This window comes from Salmo trutta, chromosome 16 (genome assembly GCF_901001165.1).
Source record: "Salmo trutta chromosome 16, fSalTru1.1, whole genome shotgun sequence".
Taxonomy (NCBI): Eukaryota; Metazoa; Chordata; class Actinopteri; order Salmoniformes; family Salmonidae; genus Salmo; species Salmo trutta.
Genome location: NC_042972.1, coordinates 14544163 through 14568275, shown reverse-complemented (window position 1 = coordinate 14568275; position 24113 = coordinate 14544163). Strand labels below are relative to the sequence as shown.

Genomic DNA, 24113 nt, shown 5'->3' with positions numbered 1-24113 from the left:
ATTCTATAGCCAGTGCTTGACTTGGACTAAAATAGGTTCCGGGACTCAGCTCCACAAGCCTTTTTAGCTAATGTTTTATAAGAGTAACAGGAGCTCAAGCAGTAGAATATTTGAGGTGCCGATACTCAGCTCCGGTGAGCTGCTGTCCAAATCCAGCACTGGTATTATCTCTAGTTGACTTGCTGTCACAATGCCCCAAATGCTTGATCGTTTCCCTAAAGTTTGGTCTCAAAAGATTCCCCAATGGTTTCTCTCTTCCCAGGGTCACCCCACAATCTTTCCAATATATGGTTAGGTCCAAGCACTCTCCTTAAGTGCTATGTGAAAATGGAACGGTGACATTTGGTACCGACATCAACAAACTATTGTTATGCAATTTACTAACAGAGAAATACATTTTTTGGAAGAGAAGCCATGTCCATTGTTGGCACGTTCAAAAATGTTATGGCTATCTTTTTAGTAGTAGTAAACTACCACTATGTAGGAGAGAGTGAATGAATGGAGAGATGGGAAGAAATGTGTGTGTGTGCAGTGTATGAGAGAGAGTGAGTTAGTGAGAGAGAGAGAGAGAGAGAGAGAGAGAGAGAGAAAGCGAAAGAGAAAGAGAAAGAAAAAGAAAAAGAGAGAAATCAAACAAATCACAATTGAGGCTTGAATGCAAAACAAAAACTTTGTTTGAATGATCCCTTCTAGCCAGGCATTTCTCAAAGAACAAAGGCATAATAAAAAGACTAGTACAAAAAATAATGCGTTACATGCATTGTAAACAAACTAGTGTAGAGCCTATGAGCCCAGTCAAAACAACAATGAAAATATAGACCCATATCTCAGAAACCAGAGCTGTGGCGGAAAGAAATCATGCATACATTTGCTATGTAAAGCAGCCATTTCCAACTTCCTCAAAACAGGCTGTGGCGAGGGACCACACTTTTGAGAAGAACTTATGCTGAGGCCCCCTTCTCTTTCTCTCCTCTTTCCAGAAAAAATGGATGGACATGGTGACCGTGAAGCGTTGATGCGTTCTTTGCTACATCTAAGCACTTTTGTTCAGCGAGCGCATGCCGAGTCTTTCTCAATCTAAACAGGAGCCCGCTCCACAGATTTTGAAAGATGGAGCAGGATTTGCCACCACTGACCGACCACTTCATAAATTATTCATTTTTTAATCACCGGGCAAAAGCTAGGAAAAGTTTCAATTTGGAAGGAGGAAATCAAGGACAAGTTTTAAAATATCTGACTCGGTACTGTACTAATATAATAATAATAATTTGGTGGGTGCTTATTATTGTCCTATTTTATGCATGTGACTTAGACGCATGTGTGAATTGGAAATGTGCTTTTTGCATATCCCAACTCCCCCTGAGACACCCTCAGAGAGTGGGGTCACAGCCAGGTATATTCAGACTGATGTTTGGGCCAGAAATGACCTGTGCAGGGACATCAGACAACCAGTTGTACGGTGGTTGAAAAGAAACGGAGGTGGGAGTATTTCAAGCCAATTTCAATTTACGACCCTTCATTTTGAAGATGAAGGCTTTTCTCTGAACAGAAGTACACAATTGCCAGCTAGTAGGCCCTTATGGCCAAAGTTATTTCAGTATTTACACATTCTGTCTCTAAATGTATTTTCTGATCTGAAATATAGCGCTTTTCATAGGCCATCCTAATTAACATATACATTTCAACACGTGGAATATATCAGGAATATATTTTTTCAAGAAGTAACATTCAACTACCTATATACATATAGTGTGAACTGGCATAGCACAATATATTCACTATTCAATCAACCCCTGGACAAGACAAACCAGTCCTTGCAAAAAGAATGTTGTAAAGATATATAAACACAATGACTCCAATTGCTGAGGCTGAGACCACAACTGTCCAGATGCCATATTGTTTCTGTCTCCCTCGTTTTGAGAAACTCAACCAAAAGCCTCCAGAAATGCCCTGAGTAGACACCAAACATGAACATACTTTGTGTCTTTCACTTGTTTTGGATATTAATTTACTTTCTGCAATGTTTATAGTGTCATTATACACATGGAAAATATACATTAGCCAGAGAGGGGTCAAAGTAGAATACTACCATGGCAACCCAAGCGGCCAGTTTGTTGCCGTTTCTGTTTCGGACCACAAGAAGACGCAGGGATGAAACACTCATTGCATGCAGAACTAGTGAGGCATAGAAATAAAGGTGAACATCGATCTCTCTTTATGTCCGTCGAAAAGTCCACAAACTCTTGCTTTTTCTGACGTTTAACTGCGACCGATCCCTGAACCCTTAAATAAGAAATAAGCTAAGGGTTAGGTAAGGGGCTGGTGACCGCGGAGGCAGTTCCAACAGTTCTCGCTCCAAAGGTCACGCTGCATTTGACCCCCGTTGAGCTGTAGAGTCGTTACATCACAGCAGGGGGGCTGTGTCCGCCAGGCAGGACATCGCTACGGCAGTGAGATAAAAGAAGAATCAGGAAAATAGCTGACTTCAACATTGAAGGAGCGGTAGTGAAAAAGCTTTCAGTGCTGTTGCAGTTTACCCCTCTGACTAGGACAGCAACTGTTTGTGTGTGTGTGTGTGTGTGTGTGTGTGTGTGTGTGTGTGTGTGCACGCATGTGCACACCAACTGCTTTAGTGTGTCTCTACAGGTATTTGCTGCAACTGAAAATGGTCCAAACCATGGCCCTATGGCCCTAGATCTAAGACCCCCCAACCTCTGGCCCCACCCCACCCAAACCCCGCTTTCAGATGCACAGGTTGTTGAGTCCTAGAGGGGCGGTGATGGAGGAGGTGGGCAGGGCAGGCTGGGGCTCGATGTCTCTTGTTTTCATGAAACCCAGCAGCTGCTCGGGGATCTCTGCCAACACGTCCTTGGCCAGCCGTGCCATGCTCAGCACCTGGTTGCCCTGGCGGTCGATGTAGTCCCGGAACGGCACAAACTGGACTATATCTCTCTCAGCAATGCGCCCCTTAGAGGACACTCTGACCTCATCACCGTCCAGTTCCTCCATCGCTACAGAGCAGAGAGAGAGAGTGTATCAGAGAGAGTCAGTGTCAGACAGAGAGAGAGAGAGAGAGTCAGAGAGAAGCAGAGGTAGAGACAGATAGTCAGAGTCAGAGAGAGACAGAAACAGAGCGAGAGAGACAGAGAGGGTCAGAGACAGAGAGAGTCCGAGAGAAAGACAGACAGTCAGAGAGAGGCAGAGGCAGAGAGAGGCAGAGGCAGAGAGAGACAGAGACAGATAGAGTCAGAGAGAGAGAAAAAAAATATATCCTCAAACTTCAAACTAACATTATTAGGACTGATTTTAAAGCCCCAATGTATACTTTTTATTACATGTTTTTAAAATCATCACTGCATGTCTAATAAATCACTGTGTGTGTTAATTTAATGAAAATCACTCCAAAATATATTTAGGATAATTTATTTCCCTGAGCCTCCTTTTGCCCTTGAAATGCTCAGTCTGACCGTGTGGGAATTAGGAAACAAGTTTGAAGATATACAACCCTGATTGGCTGATAGGATGGTCTAGAGCCCACCCCCTTACCCAGAATAACTGTCATTGGTTTATTACAATCAGATCAGATTGTGACATCATGATCTGGGCAAAAACTCCATCCCACCTGAACAGGCTCCATCCCAATTTCATAGTATTATGGGAATATATGTATATATTTTTTTACAGTGTTATGGAAATATATTTATTTCATACTTTAAACAAGACAATCACGTTTTTAACTGCACTACCCCTTTAATAATAATCTACGGCATCTATATTAGGAAGTCTTGTCTGAGAACGTACAACTTCCTAATATGGATGCCGTAAATGTTCTAATAGTCTAAACCCCTATAATACCACCGCCACCTTACTGGCCACCCTAGACCCACCTCAGTTTGCATACCACCCCAACAGATCCACAGATGACGCTATCGCCATCACACTGCATACTGCCCTATCCCATCTGGACAAAAAAATACCTATGAAAGAATGCTGTTCATTAACTACAGCTCAGCATTCAACACCATAGTACCCTCCAAGCTCATCATCAAGCTGGAGGCCCTGGGTCTCAACCCTGTCCTGTGCAACTGGGTCCTGGACTTTCTGACGGGCCGCCCCATGGTGGTGAAGGTAGGAAACAACATCTCCACTTCGCTGACCGTCAACACTGGGGCCCCACAAGGGTGCATTCTCAGCCCTCTCCTGTACTCCCTGTTCACCTACGACCGCGTGGCCATGCACGCATGCAACTCAATCATCAAGTTTGCAGACGACACAACAGTAGTGGGCTTGATCACCAACAAGGACAAGACAGCCTACAGGGAGGAGGTGAGGGCACTCGGAGTGTGGTGTCAGGAAAACAACCTCTCACTCAACGTCAACAAGAAAAAGGAGATGATCGTGGACTTCAGAGGGAGCACCCCCCTATCCACATCGAAGGGACAGCAGTGGAGAAGGTGGAAAGTTTTAAAGTTCCTTGGCGTACACATCACAGACAAACTGAAATGGTCCACCCACACAGACAGTGTGGTGAAGAAGGCGAAACAGCACCTCTTCAACCGAAGGAGGCTGAAGAAATTTGGCTTGTCAACTAAAACCCTGACAAACCTTTACAGATGCACAATCGAGAGCATCCTGTTGGGCTGCAACACAGCCTGGTACGGCAACTGCACTGCCCCCAACCGCAAGGTTCTCCATCAAGGACAACAACCACCCGAGCCACTGCCTGTTCACACCGCTATCATCCAGAAGGCGAGGTCAGTACAGGTGCATCAAAGCTGGGACCGAGAGACTGAAAAACAGCTTCCATCTCAAGGCCATCAGACTGCTAAACAGCAATCACTAACTCAGAGAGGCTGCTGCCCACATTGAGACCCAATCACTGGACACTAATAAATGGATCACTAGTCACTTTAAAAAATGGCACTTTAAAAATGTTTACATATCTTACATTACTCATATCACATGTATATACTGTATTTTATACCATCTACTGCACCTTGCCTATGCCGCTCGGCCATCGCTCATCCATATACTTATATGTACATATTCTCCTTCACCCCTTGTGTGTTTTAGGTAGTTGTTGGGGAATTGTTAGATATTACTACACTGACGGAACTAGAAGCACAAGCATTTCGCTACACTCGCATTAACATCTGCATGTGACCAATAAAATTTGATTTGAACTCAACTCTGGACCTCAAAGACAATTCCACTGCATTTTTTCATTGTTCCCCTCTAATTAGGGACTGATTTAGACCTGGGACATGAGATGTGTGCAATTAATTATCAGGTAGAACACAAAATCAGCAGGCTCCGGACCTTGTAGGGTAAGAGTTGAATAACCTTGGACTACACCATGGATACTGAAATCTGTTTTGGTATTGAGGAATGGGAATGGGCTGGAGACCTATCCAGTGCTTTAACCCATCAGTGGTCATGAAGGAAAGGGAGCCAGTTATACCTATTGGGATGAGATCATCCGGCATGTTTGGAGAGGACTGACTGGGGATATTATAAATGGCACTACAGAGATGACAGATGGCTGTAGGCAGGGTATAGCAGTGCAGAGGAAGAGAGAGGGGGTGAAGGGACAGCAGGAGGGCAGGGAAGGGGGCCAGGTGCCTTGGGTAAACCCGGGCATGTGGGGGGCATCCCCTGAGTCACAGGGACTTATACAGAGCCTCCTGCTCCCTTGAATGTCACACACACACACGCACACGCACACACACACACACACACACACACACAGACAGACAGAAAGACAGAGGGGTGCATACACACATGCACTCTCACACACACTCCGCCTTCTGTTCCCTATGAATGTCACACACATGACACACACACAAACACACATGCATGCACACACTCGGACACACCTTTTGTTTTCCATGAATTTCCTACCCATGCATGTGTGTGTGTATGTACACCTACAGGCACAGGGGTGCTTAGTACACACTGATGATGCACACACGTTCACCGCACGCACATACACACAAACACCCTCAGACACATACACACAAACACCCACAGACACATACAGACACACACACAAACACCCACAGAAAAACGGCTTCATCAAAACATGTGGGGGATTTGGAGAGAGGAATGGCGTGATGGAAAGATTTACAGAGAAAGAGAGAGTAAGAGAGGGGAGGATGGTAATAGCAGAAGAGAGAGGAGAGAAGATGGTGCTTAAAGGTCCAATGCAGCCGTTTTTATCTCAAAATACAATAATTTCTGTGTAACAATTAATTTCCTTTCTGTTTTCATTTAAAATAGACAAAAATAAATAGCTTCGTAGCAAAGAGCACTTTCTCAAGCAAGAATTTAGCTAGGACTGTCTGGGAATGTTCTGAGTTGGGAGGGGAAAACTGAAAACTTGCTGTTATTGGCAGCTAGGTTTGGAACTCTCTTTCTTATTGGTCAATTAGCTAATTTACCGTCTTGTGATGTCACCAGTAAGGCCAAAACTCCATCTCACCAAAACAGGCTGAAATTTCAGGCAGTCTTTTCAAACAGCTCTTATACTAAAAGGACATTATCATCATATTCACAATTTCACAGTATTATTCCAACGTTATAGGATGTAAATATATATAAAAGACAGGAAATCATGTTTTTGACTGCACTGGGCCTTTAAGGGTCGCATTCAAGTGTGTGTGTGTGTGTGTGTGTGTGTGTGAGACAGTCTGTTTGCACAGGTTCCCTGTGGAGAGAGAGTTCCCCAGCTTCCTTCTGACTGAGCTAAAGGAGGATATGAAAGCATAGATGAATCAAATACCGCTCTTCCTATAGAACAATTAAAGTTCAAGTTATGAAGATTCTCCAAACACCACACACTCTGGAGCAAGCAGTCAACCCACCACACACTCTGGAGCAAGCAGTCAACCCACCACACACTCTGGAGCAAGCAGTCAACCCACCGCACACTCTGAAGCAAGCAGTCAACCCACCACACACTCTGAAGCAAGCAGTCAACCCACCACACACTCTGAAGCAAGCAGTCAATCCACCACACATTCTGAAGCAAGCAGTCAACCCACCACACACCCTGAAGCAAGCAGTCAACTCACCACACACTCTGAAGCTAGCGGTCAACCCACCACACACTCTGGAGCAAGCAGTCAACCCACCACACACTCTGGAGCAAGCAGTCAACCCACCACACACTCTGGAGCAAGCAGTCAACCCACCACACACTCTGGAGCAACTAGTCAACCCACCACACACTCTGGAGCATGCAGTCAACCCACCACACACTATGGAGCATGCAGTCAACCCACCACACACTCTGGAGCAAGCAGTCAACCCACCAAACACTCTGGAACAAGCAGTCAACCCACCACACTCTGCAGCAAGCAGTCAACCCACCACACACTCTGGAGCATGCAGTCAACCCACCACATACTCTGGAACAAGCAGTCAACCCACCACACACTCTAGAACAAGCAGTCAACCCACCACACACTCTGGAGCAAGCAGTCAACCCACCACAAACTCTGGAGCAAGCAGTCAACCCAGCACACACTCTGAAGCAAGCAGTCAACCCACCACACACTCTGGAGCAAGCAGTCAACCCAGCACACACTCTGAAGCAAGCAGTCAACCCACCACACACTCTGGAGCAAGCAATCAACCCACCACACACTCTGAAGCAAGCAGTCAACCCACCACACATTCTGAAGCTAGCAGTCAACCCACCACACACTCTGGAGCAAGCAGTCAACCCACCACCCATTCTGGAGCAAGCAGTCAACCCACCACACACTCTGGAACATGCAGTCAACCCACCACACACTCTGGAACAAGCAGTCAACCCACCACACACTCTGGAGCAAGCAGTCAACCCACCACACACTCTGGAGCAAGCAGTCAACCCACCACACACTCTGGAGCAAGCAGTCAACCCACCGCACACTCTGGAGCAAGCAGTCAACCCACCGCACACTCTGGAGCAAGCAGTCAACCCACCGCACACTCTGGAGCAAGCAGTCAACCCACCGCACACTCTGGAGCAAGCAGTCAACCCACCCACACTCTGGAGCAAGCAGTCAACCCACCACACACTCTGGAGCAAGCAGTCAACCCACCACACACTCTGGAGCAAGCAGTCAACCCACACACTCTGGAGCAAGCAGTCAACCCACCACACACTCTGGAGCAAACAGTCAACCCACCACACACTCTGGAGCAAGCAGTCAACCCACCACACACTCTAGAGCAAGCAGTCAACCCACCACACACTCTGGAGCAAGCAGTCAACCCACCACACACTCTGGAGCAAAATGTCAACCCACCACACACTCTGGAGCATGCAGTCAACCCACCACACACTCTGGAGCAAGCAGTCAACCCACCACACACTCTGGAGCAAGCAGTCAACCCACCACACACTCTGAAGCAAGCAGTCAACCCACCATACACTCTGGAGCAAGCAGTCAACCCACCACACACTCTGGAGCAAGCAGTCAACCCACCACACACTCTGAAGCAAGCAGTCAACCCACCACACACTCTGGAGCAAGCAGTCAACCCACCACACACTCTGGACCCAGCAGTCAACCCACCACACACTCTGGAACAAGCAGTCAACCCACCACACTCTGCAGCAAGCAGTCAACCCACCACACACTCTGGAGCATGCAGTCAACCCACCACACACTCTGGAACAAGCAGTCAACCCACCACACACTCTAGAACAAGCAGTCAACCCACCACATACTCTAGAACAAGCAGTCAACCCACCACACACTCTGGAGCAAGCAGTCAACCCACCACACACTCTGGAGCAAGCAGTCAACCCACCACACACTCTGGAGCAAGCAGTCAACCCACCACACACTCTGGAGCAAGCAGTCAACCCTCCACACACTCTGGAGCAAGCAGTCAACCCACCACACACTCTGGAGCAAGCAGTCAACCCACCACACACTCTGGAGCAAGCAGTCAACCCACCAAACACTCTGGAGCAAGCAGTCAACCCACCAAACACTCTGAAGAAAGCAGTCAACCCACCGCACACTCTGGAGCAAGCAGTCAACCCACCGCACACTCTGGAGCATGCAGTCAACCCACCGCACACTCTGGAGCATGCAGTCAACCCACCGCACACTCTGGAGCAAGCAGTCAACCCACCGCACACTCTGGAGCAAGCAGTCAACCCACCACACATTCTGGAGCAAGCAGTCAACCCACCACACACTCTGGAGCAAGCAGTCAACCCACCACACACTCTGGAACAAGCAGTCAACCCACCACACACTCTGGAGCAAGCAGTCAACCCACCACACACTCTGGAGCAAGCAGTCAACCCACCACACACTCTGAAGCAAGCAGTCAACCCACCACACACTCTGGAGCAAGCAGTCAACCCACCACACACTCTGAAGCAAGCAGTCAACCCACCACACATTCTGAAGCTAGCAGTCAACCCACCACACACTCTGGAGCAAGCAGTCAACCCACCACACACTCTGGAGCAAGCAGTCAACCCACCACACACTCTGGAGTAAGCAGTCAACCCACCACACACTCTGGAGCAAGCAGTCAACCCACCACACACTCTGGAGCAAGCAGTCAACCCACCACACACTCTGGAGCAAGCAGTCAACCCACCACACACTCTGGAGCAAGCAGTCAACCCACCAAACACTCTGAAGCAAGCAGTCAACCCACCGCACACTCTGGAGCAAGCAGTCAACCCACCGCACACTCTGGAGCATGCAGTCAACCCACCGCACACTCTGGAGCATGCAGTCAACCCACCGCACACTCTGGAGCATGCAGTCAACCCACCGCACACTCTGGAGCAAGCAGTCAACCCACCACACACTCTGAAGCAAGCAGTCAACCCACCACACACTCTAGAGCAAGCAGTCAACCCACCTCACACTCTGGAGCTAGCAGTCAACCCACCACACACTCTGGAACAAGCAGTCAACCCACCGCACACTCTGGAGCAAGCAGTCAACCCACCGCACACTCTGGAGCAAGCAGTCAACCCACCGCACACTCTGGAGCAAGCAGTCAACCCACCACACACTCTGGAGCAAGCAGTCAACCCACCACACACTCTGAAGCAAGCAGTCAACCCACCACACACTCTGAAGCAAGCAGTCAACCCACCACACACTCTGAAGCAAGCAGTCAACCCACCACACACTCTGGAGCATGCAGTCAACCCATCACACACTCTGAAGCAAGCAGTCAACCCACCACACACTCTGGAGCATGCAGTCAACCCACCACACACTCTGAAGCAAGCAGTCAACCCACCACACACTCTGAAGCAAGCAGTCAACCCACCACACACTCTGGAGCAAGCAGTCAACCCACCACACACTCTGGAGCAAGCAGTCAACCCACCACACACTCTGAAGCAAGCAGTCAACCCACCACACACTCTGAAGCAAGCAGTCAACCCACCACACACTCTGAAGCAAGCAGTCAACCCACCACACACTCTGGAGCATGCAGTCAACCCACCACACACTCTGAAGCAAGCAGTCAACCCACCACACACTCTGAAGCAAGCAGTCAATCCACCACATATTCTGAAGCAAGCAGTCAACCCACCACACACCCTGAAGCAAGCAGTCAACTCACCACACACTCTGAAGCTAGCAGTCAACCCAGCACACACTCTGGAGCAAGCAGTCAACCCACCACACACTCTAGAGCAAGCAGTCAACCCACCACACACTCTGGAGCAAGCAGTCAACCCACCACACACTCTGGAGCATGCAGTCAACCCACCACACACTCTGGAGCATGCAGTCAACCCACCACACACTATGGAGCATGCAGTCAACCCACCACACACTCTGGAGCAAGCAGTCAACCCACCACACACTCTGGAACAAGCAGTCAACCCACCACACTCTGCAGCAAGCAGTCAACCCACCACACACTCTGGAGCATGCAGTCAACCCACCACACACTCTGGAACAAGCAGTCAACCCACCACACACTCTAGAACAAGCAGTCAACCCACCACACACTCTGGAGCAAGCAGTCAACCCACCACAAACTCTGGAGCAAGCAGTCAACCCAGCACACACTCTGAAGCAAGCAGTCAACCCACCACACACTCTGGAGCAAGCAGTCAACCCAGCACACACTCTGAAGCAAGCAGTCAACCCACCACACACTCTGGAGCAAGCAATCAACCCACCACACACTCTGAAGCAAGCAGTCAACCCACCACACATTCTGAAGCTAGCAGTCAACCCACCACACACTCTGGAGCAAGCAGTCAACCCACCACACACTCTGGAGCAATCAGTCAACCCACCACACACTCTGGAGCAAGCAGTCAACCCACCACACACTCTGGAGCAAGCAGTCAACCCTCCACACACTCTGGAGCAAGCAGTCAACCCACCACACACTCTGGAGCAAGCAGTCAACCCACCACACACTCTGGAGCAAGCAGTCAACCCACCACACACTATGGAGCATGCAGTCAACCCACCACACACTCTGGAGCAAGCAGTCAACCCACCACACACTCTGGAACAAGCAGTCAACCCACCACACTCTGCAGCAAGCAGTCAACCCACCACAGACTCTGGAGCATGCAGTCAACCCACCACACACTCTGGAGCAAGCAGTCAACCCTCCACACACTCTGGAGCAAGCAGTCAACCCACCACACACTCTGGAGCAAGCAGTCAACCCACCACACACTCTGGAGCAAGCAGTCAACCCACCACACACTATGGAGCATGCAGTCAACCCACCACACACTCTGGAGCAAGCAGTCAACCCACCACACACTCTGGAACAAGCAGTCAACCCACCACACTCTGCAGCAAGCAGTCAACCCACCACACACTCTGGAGCATGCAGTCAACCCACCACACACTCTGGAACAAGCAGTCAACCCACCACACACTCTAGAACAAGCAGTCAACCCACCACACACTCTGGAGCAAGCAGTCAACCCACCACAAACTCTGGAGCAAGCAGTCAACCCAGCACACACTCTGAAGCAAGCAGTCAACCCACCACACACTCTGGAGCAAGCAGTCAACCCACCACACATTCTGAAGCTAGCAGTCAACCCACCACACACTCTGGAGCAAGCAGTCAACCCACCACACACTCTGGAGCAAGCAGTCAACCCACCACACACTCTGGAGCAAGCAGTCAACCCTCCACACACTCTGGAGCAAGCAGTCAACCCACCACACACTCTGGAGCAAGCAGTCAACCCACCACACACTCTGGAGCAAGCAGTCAACCCACCACACACTCTGGAGCAAGCAGTCAACCCACCACACATTCTGGAGCAAGCAGTCAACCCACCGCACACTCTGGAGCAAGCAGTCAACCCACCGCACACTCTGGAGCAAGCAGTCAACCCACCGCACACTCTGGAGCATGCAGTCAACCCACCGCACACTCTGGAGCATGCAGTCAACCCACCGCACACTCTGGAGCAAGCAGTCAACCCACCGCACACTCTGGAGCATGCAGCCAACCCACCGCACACTCTGGAGCATGCAGCCAACCCACCGCACACTCTGGAGCAAGCAGTCAACCCAGCACACACTCTGGAGCAAGCAGTCAACCCACCACACACTCTGGAGCAAGCAGTCAACCCAGCACACACTCTGAAGCAAGCAGTCAACCCACCACACACTCTGGAGCAAGCAATCAACCCACCACACACTGAAGCAAGCAGTCAACCCACCACACTTTCTGAAGCTAGCAGTCAACCCACCACACACTCTGGAGCAAGCAGTCAACCCACCACACACTCTGGAGCAAGCAGTCAACCCACCACACACTCTGGAGCAAGCAGTCAACCCACCACAAACTCTGGAGCAAGCAGTCAACCCTCCACACACTCTGGAGCAAGCAGTCAACCCACCACACACTCTGGAGCAAGCAGTCAACCCACCACACACTCTGGAGCAAGCAGTCAACCCACCACACACTCTGGAGCAAGCAGTCAACCCACCACACACTCTGGAGCAAGCAGTCAACCCACCAAACACTCTGAAGCAAGCAGTCAACCCACCGCACACTCTGGAGCAAGCAGTCAACCCACCGCACACTCTAGAGCAAGCAGTCAACCCACCGCACACTCTGGAGCAAGCAGTCAACCCACCACACACTCTGGAGCAAGCAGTCAACCCACCGCACACTCTGGAGCAAGCAGTCAACCCACCGCACACTCTGGAGCAAGCAGTCAACCCACCACACACTCTGGAGCAAGCAGTCAACCCACCACACACTCTGGAGCAAGCAGTCAAGCCACCACACATTCTGGAGCAAGCAGTCAACCCACCACACACTCTGGAGCAAGCAGTCAACCCACCACACACTCTGGAACAAGCAGTCAACCCACCACACACTCTGGAGCAAGCAGTCAACCCACCACACACTCTGGAGCAAGCAGTCAACCCACCACACACTCTGGAACAAGCAGTCAACCCACCACACACTCTGGAGCAAGCAGTCAACCCACCACACACTCTGGAGCAAGCAGTCAACCCACCACACACTCTGAAGCAAGCAGTCAACCCACCACACACTCTGAAGCAAGCAGTCAACCCACCTCACACTCTAGAGCAAGCAGTCAACCCACCTCACACTCTGGAGCTAGCAGTCAACCCACCACACACTCTGGAGCAAGCAGTCAACCCACCACACTCTGCAGCAAGCAGTCAACCCACCACACACTCTGGAGCATGCAGTCAACCCACCACACACTCTGAAGCAAGCAGTCAACCCACCACACACTCTGGAGCAAGCAGTCAACCCACCACACACTCTGGAGCAAGCAGTCAACCCACCACACACTCTGGAGCAAGCAGTCAACCCACCACCCACTCTGGAGCAAGCAGTCAACCCACCACACACTCTGGAGCAAGCAGTCAACCCACCACCCACTCTGGAGCAAGCAGTCAACCCACCACACACTCTGGAGCAAGCAGTCAACCCACCACACACGCTGGAGCAAGCAGTCAACCCACCACACACTCTGGAGCAAGCAGTCAACCCACCACACACTCTGGAGCAAGCAGTCAACCCACCACACACTCTGGAGCAAGCAGTCAACCCACCACACACTCTGGAGCAAGCAGTCAACCCACCACACACTCTGGAGCAAGCAGTCAACCCACCACACATTAAACTCTAGCGGTTTAATTTATATGCTTTTAAATACACATTCCCCAACTCTCTCTCCCTTCCGTCACACACACATCACTACGGCAGCCACCCCTGATCCCTCGTACAGCCCTGTGTAGTGTCTAATAGGTCCCTCAGAGATCTATCTCCCTTGTCGTTAGGCATGACTCATTTCCCCTCTCCTTTTCCCTTTCCCAACTACCGCCAGTAGTTTTTTTTACAATTAAAATCACTTAGCCAATTAGCTTTTGGAATATTTGGCATATTTACTTTGCGAGAGTCTCCGCTTTGTGTTGCTTCTCTCTTGTTTCGCTGAAGATCTCAGCTGTCCAACACAACTCTTTCTCACTTTGCGAGGAAGACACAGGCTTAATTTCAAATTGCACCCATTCCCTATTTAGTCCACTACTTTTGACCACAGGCTAAAGGGAGGCATCCACAATCCCGTTCCTTGGAGTGACATTTCAGGATTTCCCTTGGTCAGGCCGTTGTGCACTTGCTGCATTGTCATCATTACCCAGGGATATAAATGAGCGTGGTAGGTAGAGAAGGATATCACCCCAACAGAATTATCTCCTGCTGCATATTACTGTTAGCAAAACAAAATGGTACCACGAGTAAACAATGTGAGTGAATGGATTGTTTACATTGTAATATTATTCTGCTCTGCCATTAGCCTTCTGAGCTGAAGCCAGGTGTCCCAGGTAACAGAGCCAAAGTCTGACCCATCGGGCATGTGTTCATTAGGCACCATATGGAAGAAATGGACTGAAACAGGGAGGGACGACATGGACATTTCGTGTTCGATTGCAGGACATTTTAACACGTTTTCCATGGCCTGCCCTACTGAATACGATCCAGGAGTCACTCCCTCTGAGTTCCCCTCCAGTTAGAGACATGACCAAGGAGTCACTCCCTCTGAGTTCCCCTCCACTGAGAGACATGACCAAGGAGTCACTCCCTCTGAGTTCCCCTCCACTGAGAGACATGACCAAGGAGTCACTCCCTCTGAGTTCCCCTCCAGTTAGAGACATGACCAAGGAGTCACTCCCTCTGAGTACCCCTCCACTGAGAGACATGACCAAGGAGTCACTCACTCTGAGTTCCCCTCCACTGAGAGACATGACCAAGGAGTCACGACTTGTCACCAATGAGGCTTATGCAATGCTAATGATTCTTATGGGGAGAAGGAATGAACACTCCCCTCTTCCTGGACAGCTACTAATAACGTTAGTTTTACTCCGCCCAGTGCACCTTGGGCTTGCAGGCTTTTGTTCCAACCCTACTATAAGACTCATGCTGCTCGTCAGGATCAAATCAGGTGTGTTAGAAGAGTATAACAGGTCCAGAGCAAAAGCCCAGCTCTGCAGGAGGAGGGATGGGCTTCCTCGCTGTAGCTCCAAGGCAGGGCGAGAGCGAGGAGGGGATTCACCAGTTCCTAAAACCTTTGGGAAGGAGATTGCAGTAAGTGTTGTTTTGTCACCTACCCTGCTGATCTTTAGTGCACTTCACAGGCTGTGAAGCCTCTGATCAGAGGCTTGAATGGCTTTTTTGACAGTGGAGCTAGCTAGCTACTTTGGGCGTGCGCACACACACATGCCGGATGCACATGCGCACACATACACACACACTTACCGTCAAACTCAGCAGGGCCTACTCCCACTATGATGATAGACATGGGCAGAGCGGCAGCCTGTGAGAAAGGGGATAACACACAAAGGTGATGTGAGAGGTATATGTGCCCCCCCCCCCCCCCCACACACACACACACACGATAAGCACTCACATTGACCACAGCCTCCTTGGTCTGCACCATGTCTGAGATGACTCCGTCTGTGATCATCAACAGCACAAAGTACTGGGATCCATCAGTCACATCCTCAGCACACCTGCATAGAGCAACACACCACAATTGAAACCTCAGCTTCTGTGTCTACTGTAGGTGTATGTGAGTAGGTGTATGTGCGTGTGCGTGTGTGTGTACGGTGTGTGTGTGTGTGTGTGTGTGTGTGTGTGTGTGTGTGTGTGTGTGTGTGTGTAAGACAGAGACTTTCTTCTGTCTTCTGGTTTTCTGTAGTAATATAGCATTACACAACTATTTGAGTACCGTTACACTAAACTGAGCTCCATTGTCAGACATTATGTTGTCTAGACCTACACGTTCTCACATCAGAATTAGATGTTCATCCATGTTTCTCAAAAGTCCGAATTCGAAGTTGTTCCAAACGTCCAATTTCAAAGTGTTTAAGGTTACGTTTAGGCATAAACTCAGAATTTTTAAGGTTGGTTTTAAGTTTAGGCATTAAATCTTGCATTAAATCTGAATTCTGAAGGTAAGGGCATTAACTCTGAATGGTTAAGGTAAGGTACATTTCAAAAACAACTTTCTAAGTGACATAGAAATGTTGTGTTGTCTAGACTGTTGATATAGAAGTGTTGTGTTTTGTCGAGAATGTTCACATACTCTCAAATAGCTGTCTGTCCCTTTTAATAGCCGGGCATCAGCACAGATTTCAGCAAATAAACGTATATTTCAAATAAACGGCAGGTCGAAATAAATTGTTTAAGAGTGATCAGTGAGCACCATAAAGAAGATACCGAAGAGCAACATCATTATATGAGACAGCAGTCTGGTTTGACATGGTCATACATTGAATAATGAAGTCTATGTGCTGTGATATCGATGCAACTACAAGGATACAATGCGCAATAGAATATCACAGTATGATTCATAATACCCATAAAACCTAGCTGTCAAACAGGGGAAATGGTTCCAATCGTTTTTCCATCATTCATTTTTCCAGTAGCGGATTTTAGAAACACTTAAAATAAGGGCTGTGTTTCTTATAGGCTTACCCTGGCATGACGTTTTGATAACCGTGTAAATCTCTCTAGGACAAGGTGACTTTTATGAATATATTAGCCTGTATTTACCCACTAAAATGAAATGCTAATTAGCTGCTAATGTGGCTATCATAAAGAACTACAAATGCCATGATGATCTGGATGAGATAAGAAGGTAAGAATCTCTGGATTAACTATCTAATGTTAGCTTAATGTAGTAATGAATAAATTGGCTACAATTCTTTACATTTACAATTGTGTTAACTATCTTGTGCAAGTTTAAAATTGACACCATACCTGTTAGCAAAGGTGTCTGCTAGAAATGAGTTTGCAGGGATTTGTAGTTTTGCATGTCTACTTTGATGCTAAGTAGCATTTTTGAATCAGAGTAAATAGAGACAAATATATAGACAAAAGTCGCCTTGTCCAGGCCTCCCGAGTGGCGCAGCGGTCTAAGGCACTGCATCGCAGTGTTACTACAGCCTCTTGGCTCATCACGCTCTAGCGACTCCTTGTGGTGGGCCGGGCGCCTGCAGGCTGACCCCGGTCATCAGTTAAACAGTGTTTCCTCCAACACATTGGTGCGGCTGGCTTCCGGGTTAAGTGAGAGGGTGTTAAGAAGTGCGGTTTGACGGGTCATGTTCCAGAGGACCCATGACTTGACCTTTGCCTCTACCGAGCCCGTTGGTGAGTTGCAGCGATGAGACAAGATAGAAATCACAAAATTGGGGAGAAAAAGGTGGTAAAAATGACAATAAATAAATAAATAATAAGTCACCTTGTCCGAGAGAGTTGCATGGTTACCAAAATGTCACGCCAGGGTAAGCCCACACAAGACACAGCCCTTAATTTTAAGTGTTTCTAAAATCCCCTATGGAAAAAATAATTCATGGAAAAACGATTGGAACCATTTCCTTGTTTGATCGCTAGATGTTATGGCTATTATGATACCTCCACCATGGGGCTCAATGAGTGGGAGAATGGTGCTGAAGTGCAAAATCAATGGGTGCATGTTCGCAAGCCTACTGTAGTCTTTACAAGTCTGATCTGTGATGGATTTGTTATTATGTTTATACTGGTCACAATAAACAGTGTGGTAGTCTTTTCAACAATTGATTAAGCAAAAAGCTGTGTGCATTAAGGAAACAGACGCGTGGCTCAAACAGAAGGCTGTCTCTAATAAGCGCTGGTTATGTCCAGTGATTGAAGCAAAAAAAGGCCCGGGCTATTAATTGATGTTTTACAGTAGAAGTGTTGCGTTGTCCAGACTGTTGTTATAGAAGTGTTGCATTGTCAAGAATGTTGTTATTGAAGTGTTGTGTTGTCAAGACTGTCATTACAGAAGTGTTGCATTGTCGAGACTGTTCACATAAACTTGTCAGTTTTTGCTGAGTGTTTTTGTGCAGGTGTTTGTCAGGCAGGTAATGGTAAGAGTCAGCGGGGCGGACAAAGACCCACTGGCTGCCTGTCTGATTGGACGAAGACCCCCTGGCTCACTGTCTGATTGGTTCACTCTCACCGTCTGGCCGAGTGCAGAGTAAATGGAGTTGAGTACTATCACATCCTCTCTATGTCTACTTCTCTCACACGAGTGTGTGAAAGTCTCTTTCCCTCTCCAGGAACCAGTGGATAGGAGAGGTGGGTGGTGGTCGAGAACCAAAATAATTCCCTGCAGCTCTTGTTTTCAACTCCACTTGAGGTGGAATGTGGTAGTATTTACTATAGTCTCTGCTTCTGTGCTGGAATGTGGTAGTGATTACTATAATGTGGTAGTTATTACTATAATGTGGTAGATATTACTATACTGTGGTTGTGATAACTAATCTGTGGTAGTGATTACTATAATGTGGTAGTGATTACTATAATGTGGTAGTTATTACTGTAATGTGGTAGTGATTACTGTAATGTGGTAGTTATTACTAATCTGTGGTAGTGATTACTATAATGTGGTAGTTATTACTATAATGTGGGAGTGATTACTATAATGTGGGAGTGATTACTATAATGTGGTAGTTATTACTAATCTGTGGTAGGGATTACTATAATGTGGTAGTGATTACTATAATGTGGTAGTGATTACTATAATGTGGTAGTGATAACTATAATGTGGTAGTGATTACTATAATGTGGTAGTTATTACTATAATGTGGTAGATATTACTATACTGTGGTTGTGATAACTAATCTGTGGTAGTGATTACTATAATGTGGTAGTGATTACTATAATGTGGTAGTTATTACTGTAATGTGGTAGTGATTACTGTAATGTGGTAGTTATTACTAATCTGTGGTAGTGATTACTATAATGTGGTAGTTATTACTATAATGTGGGAGTGATTACTATAATGTGGGAGTGATTACTATAATGTGGTAGTTATTACTAATCTGTGGTAGTGATTACTATAATGTGGTAGTGATTACTATAATGTGGTAGTTATTACTATAATGTGGTAGTGAATACTAATCTGTGGTAGGGATTACTATAATGTGGTAGTGATTACTATAATGTGGTAGTGATTACTATAATGTGGTAGTGATTACTATAATGTGGTAGTGATAACTATAATGTGGTAGTGATTACTATAATGTGGTAGTGATTACTATAATGTGGTAGTTATTACTGTAATGTGGTAGTTATTACTATAATGTGGTAGTTATTACTATAATGTGGTAGTTATTACTATAATGTGGTAGTGAATACTAATCTGTGGTAGGGATTACTATAATGTGGTAGTTATTACTACAATGTGGTAGTTATTACTGTAATGTGGTAGTTATTACTGTAATGTGGTAGTTATTACTGTAATGTGGTAGTTATTACTGTAATGTGGTAGTTATTACTGTAATGTGGTAGTTATTACTGTAATGTGGTAGTTATTACTACAATGTGGTAGTTATTACTATAATGTGGTAGTTATTACTGTAATGTGGTAGTGATTACTATAATGTGGTAGTGATTACTATAATGTGGTAGTTATTACTATAATGTGGTAGTTATTACTATAATGTGGTAGTTATTACTATAATGTGGTAGTGATTACTATAATGTGGTAGTTATTACTATAATGTGGTAGTTATTACTGTAATGTGGTAGTGATTACTATAATGTGGTAGTTATTACTATAATGTGGTAGTTATTACTGTAATGTGGTAGTGATTACTATAATGTGGTAGTGATTACTATAATGTGGTAGTTATTACTGTAATGCGGTAGTGATTACTGTAATGTGGTAGTGATTACTGTAATGTGGTAGTTATTACTATAATGTGGTAGTGATTACTATAATGTGGTAGTGATTACTATAATGTGGTAGTTATTACTATAATGTGGTAGTGATTACTAATCTGTGGTAGTGATTACTAATCTGTGGTAGTTATTACTATAATGTGGTAGTTATTACTATAATGTGGTAGTGATTACTATAATGTGGTAGTGATTACTATAATGTGGTAGTGATTACTGCAATGTGGTAGTGATTACTGTAATGTGGTAGTTATTACTATAATGTGGTAGTTATTACTATAATGTGGTAGTTATTACTATAATGTGGTAGTTATTACTATAATGTGGTAGTGATTACTAGAATGTGGTAGTGATTACTGTAATGTGGTAGTTATTACTACAATGTGGTAGTTATTACTATAATGTGGTAGTGATTACTGCAATGTGGTAGTTATTACTGTAATGTGGTAGTGATTACTGCAATGTGGTAGTTATTACTGTAATGTGGTAGTTATTACTGTAATGTGGTAGTTATTACTACAATGTGGTAGTTATTACTGCAATGTGGTAGTTATTACTGCAATGTGGTAGTTATTACTGCAATGTGGTAGTGATTACTGCAATGTGGTAGTGATTACTGCAATGTGGGAGTGATTACTATAATGTGGTAGTTATTACTAATCTGTGGTAGTTATTACTATAATGTGGTAGTGATTACTGTAATGTGGTAGTTATTACTGTAATGTGGTAGTTATTACTATAATGTGGTAGTGATTACTGTAATGTGGTAGTTATTACTATAATGTGGTAGTTATTACTGTAATGTGGTAGTTATTACTATAATGTGGTAGTTATTACTATAAGGTGGTAGTGATTACTATAATGTGGTAGTGATTACTATAATGTGGTAGTGATTACTATAATGTGGTAGTGATTACTATAATGTGGTAGTGATTACTGTAATGTGGTAGTTATTAATATAATGTGGTAGTGATAGTGATTACTATAATGTGGTAGTGATTACTAATCTGTGGTAGTTATTACTATAATGTGGTAGTTATTACTATAATGTGGTAGTTATTACTATAATGTGGTAGTGATTACTAATCTGTGGTAGTTATTACTATAATGTGGTAGTTATTACTATAATGTGGTAGTGATTACTATAATGTGGTAGTTATTACTACAATGCGGTAGTTATTACTATAATGTGGTAGTGATTAATGCAATGTGGTAGTTATTACTGTAATGTGGTAGTGATTACTGCAATGTGGTAGTTATTACTGTAATGTGGTAGTTATTACTGTAATGTGGTAGTTATTACTACAATGTGGTAGTTATTACTGCAATGTGGTAGTTATTAGTGCAATGTGGTAGTGATTACTGCAATGTGGTAGTGATTACTATAATGTGGTAGTGATTACTATAATGTGGTAGTTATTACTATAATGTGGTAGTGATAACTATAATGTGGTAGTTATTACTGTAATGTGGTAGTGATTACTGTAATGTGGTAGTGATTACTGTAATGTGGTAGTGATTACTATAATGTGGTAGTGATTACTATAATGTGGTAGTTATTACTGTAATGTGGTAGTGATTACTGTAATGTGGTAGTTATTACTGTAATGTGGTAGTTATTACTATAATGTGGTAGTGATTACTATAATGTGGTAGTGATTACTATAATGTGGTAGTTATTACTATTCTGTGGTAGTGATTACTATAATGTGGTAGTTATTACTATAATGTGGTGGTGATTACTATAATGTGGTAGTTATTACTGTAATGTGGTAGTTATTACTATAATGTGGTAGTGATTACTATAATGTGGTAGTTATTACTATTCTGTGGTAGTGATTACTGTAATGTGGTAGTTATTACTATAATGTGCTAGTTATTACTATAAGGTGGTAGTGATTACTATAATGTGGTAGTGATTACAGTAATGTGGTAGTTATTACTATAATGTGGTAGTTATTACTATAAGGTGGTAGTGATTACTATAATGTTGTAGTGATTACTATAATGTGGTAGTTTTTACTATAATGTGGTAGTGATTACTAATCTGTGGTAGTGATTACTATAATGTGGTAGTTATTACTATAATGTGGTAGTTATTACTATAATGTGGTAGTGATTACTATAATGTGGTAGTTATTACTATAATGTGGTAGTTATTACTATAATGTGGTAGTGATTACTATAATGTGGTAGTGATTACTATAATGTGGTAGTTATTACTACAATGTGGTAGTTATTACTATAATGTGGTAGTGATTACTGCAATGTGGTAGTTATTACTGTAATGTGGTAGTGATTACTGCAATGTGGTAGTTATTACTGTAATGTGGTAGTTATTACTGTAATGTGGTAGTTATTACTGCAATGTGGTAGTTATTACTGCAATGTGGTAGTTATTACTGCAATGTGGTAGTTATTACTGCAATGTGGTAGTTATTACTGCAATGTGGTAGTGATTACTGCAATGTGGTAGTGATTACTATAATGTGGTAGTGATTACTATAATGTGGTAGTGATTACTATAATGTGGTAGTGATTACTATAATGTGGTAGTTATTACTATAATGTGGTAGTGATTACTGTAATGTGGTAGTTATTACTGTAATGTGGTAGTGATTACTATAATGTGGTAGTGATTACTATAATGTGGTAGTGATTACTATAATGTGGTAGTTATTACTGTAATGTGGTAGTGATTACTGTAATGTGGTAGTTATTACTATAATGTGGTAGTTATTACTGTAATGTGGTAGTTATTACTGTAATGTGGTAGTTATTACTGTAATGTGGTAGTGATTACTAATCTGTGGTAGTGATTACTATAATGTGGTAGTTATTACTATAATGTGGTAGTGATTACTATAATGTGGTAGTGATTACTGTAATGTGGTAGTTATTACTGTAATGTGGTAGTTATTACTATAATGTGGTAGTTATTACTGTAATGTGGTAGTTATTACTGTAATGTGGTAGTTATTACTGTAATGTGGTAGTTATTACTAATCTGTGGTAGTTATTACTATAATGTGGTAGTTATTACTATAATGTGGTAGTTATTACTATAATGTGGTAGTGATTACTATAATATGGTAGTGATTACTGTAATGTGGTAGTTATTACTGTAATGTGGTAGTTATTACTATAATGTGGTAGTTATTACTATAATGTGGTAGTTATTACTGTAATGTGGTAGTTATTACTGTAATGTGGTAGTTATTACTGTAATGTGGTAGTTATTACTATAATGTGGTAGTTATTACTATAATGTGGTAGTTATTACTATAATGTGGTAGTTATTACTAATCTGTGGTAGTTATTACTAATCTGTGGTAGTTATTACTATAATGTGGTAGTGATTACTATAATGTGGTAGTTATTACTATAATGTGGTAGTTATTACTATAATGTGGTAGTGATTACTATAATGTGGTAGTGATTACTATAATGTGGTAGTGATTACTATAATGTGGTAGTGATTACTATAATGTGGTAGTGATTACTATAATGTGGTAGTTATTATTATAGTATCTGGTGCTATGCTGGGTTATAGGAGGTGACGGAGCCTAGGAGTGGATTGATTCACCCCCACACCTCACATATTGACAAATCCACATGACTGGATGGCCTCAGCTTTACCGCCCACCTTCCTCCTCATCATCACCATCTCTGTCCCACAAGCACCCACAGTCGCACGAGCCGACTGTCTCAGAGCCGGAACAAGGGAAGAGAAGGAGGAGATGAGGATGACGAAGCATAACAAATGGAATGGAGAAAGATTGAGAGAGGTGGAGAGAAGGGCGAGAGAGAAAGAGTGGGAAAGGAGAAGATGAGAGCTAAAGGTAAAACAGGAGAGATAATAGCAGACAATAGAAAAAGGTATG

The 24113-nt window shown here is 44.8% G+C and overlaps 1 protein-coding gene across 2 annotated transcripts in view; it reads right to left on the bottom strand.

Moving 5' to 3' along the window:
- Positions 1 to 1493: 1493 nt before the first annotated feature.
- The window catches only part of LOC115150143 (copine-9), a 138597-nt gene continuing 115977 nt past the window's right edge, over positions 1494 to 24113 (bottom strand). For both annotated transcript variants that reach the window (XM_029693107.1, XM_029693108.1), the window contains exons 19-21: positions 15929 to 16031; positions 15778 to 15835; positions 1494 to 3011 (exon numbers count right to left, since the gene is read on the bottom strand). In XM_029693107.1, coding sequence (XP_029548967.1) covers positions 2743 to 3011; positions 15778 to 15835; positions 15929 to 16031 — 430 coding nt within the window. In that variant the 3' untranslated portion in view covers positions 1494 to 2742. The remainder of the gene's footprint in view (positions 3012 to 15777; positions 15836 to 15928; positions 16032 to 24113) is intronic.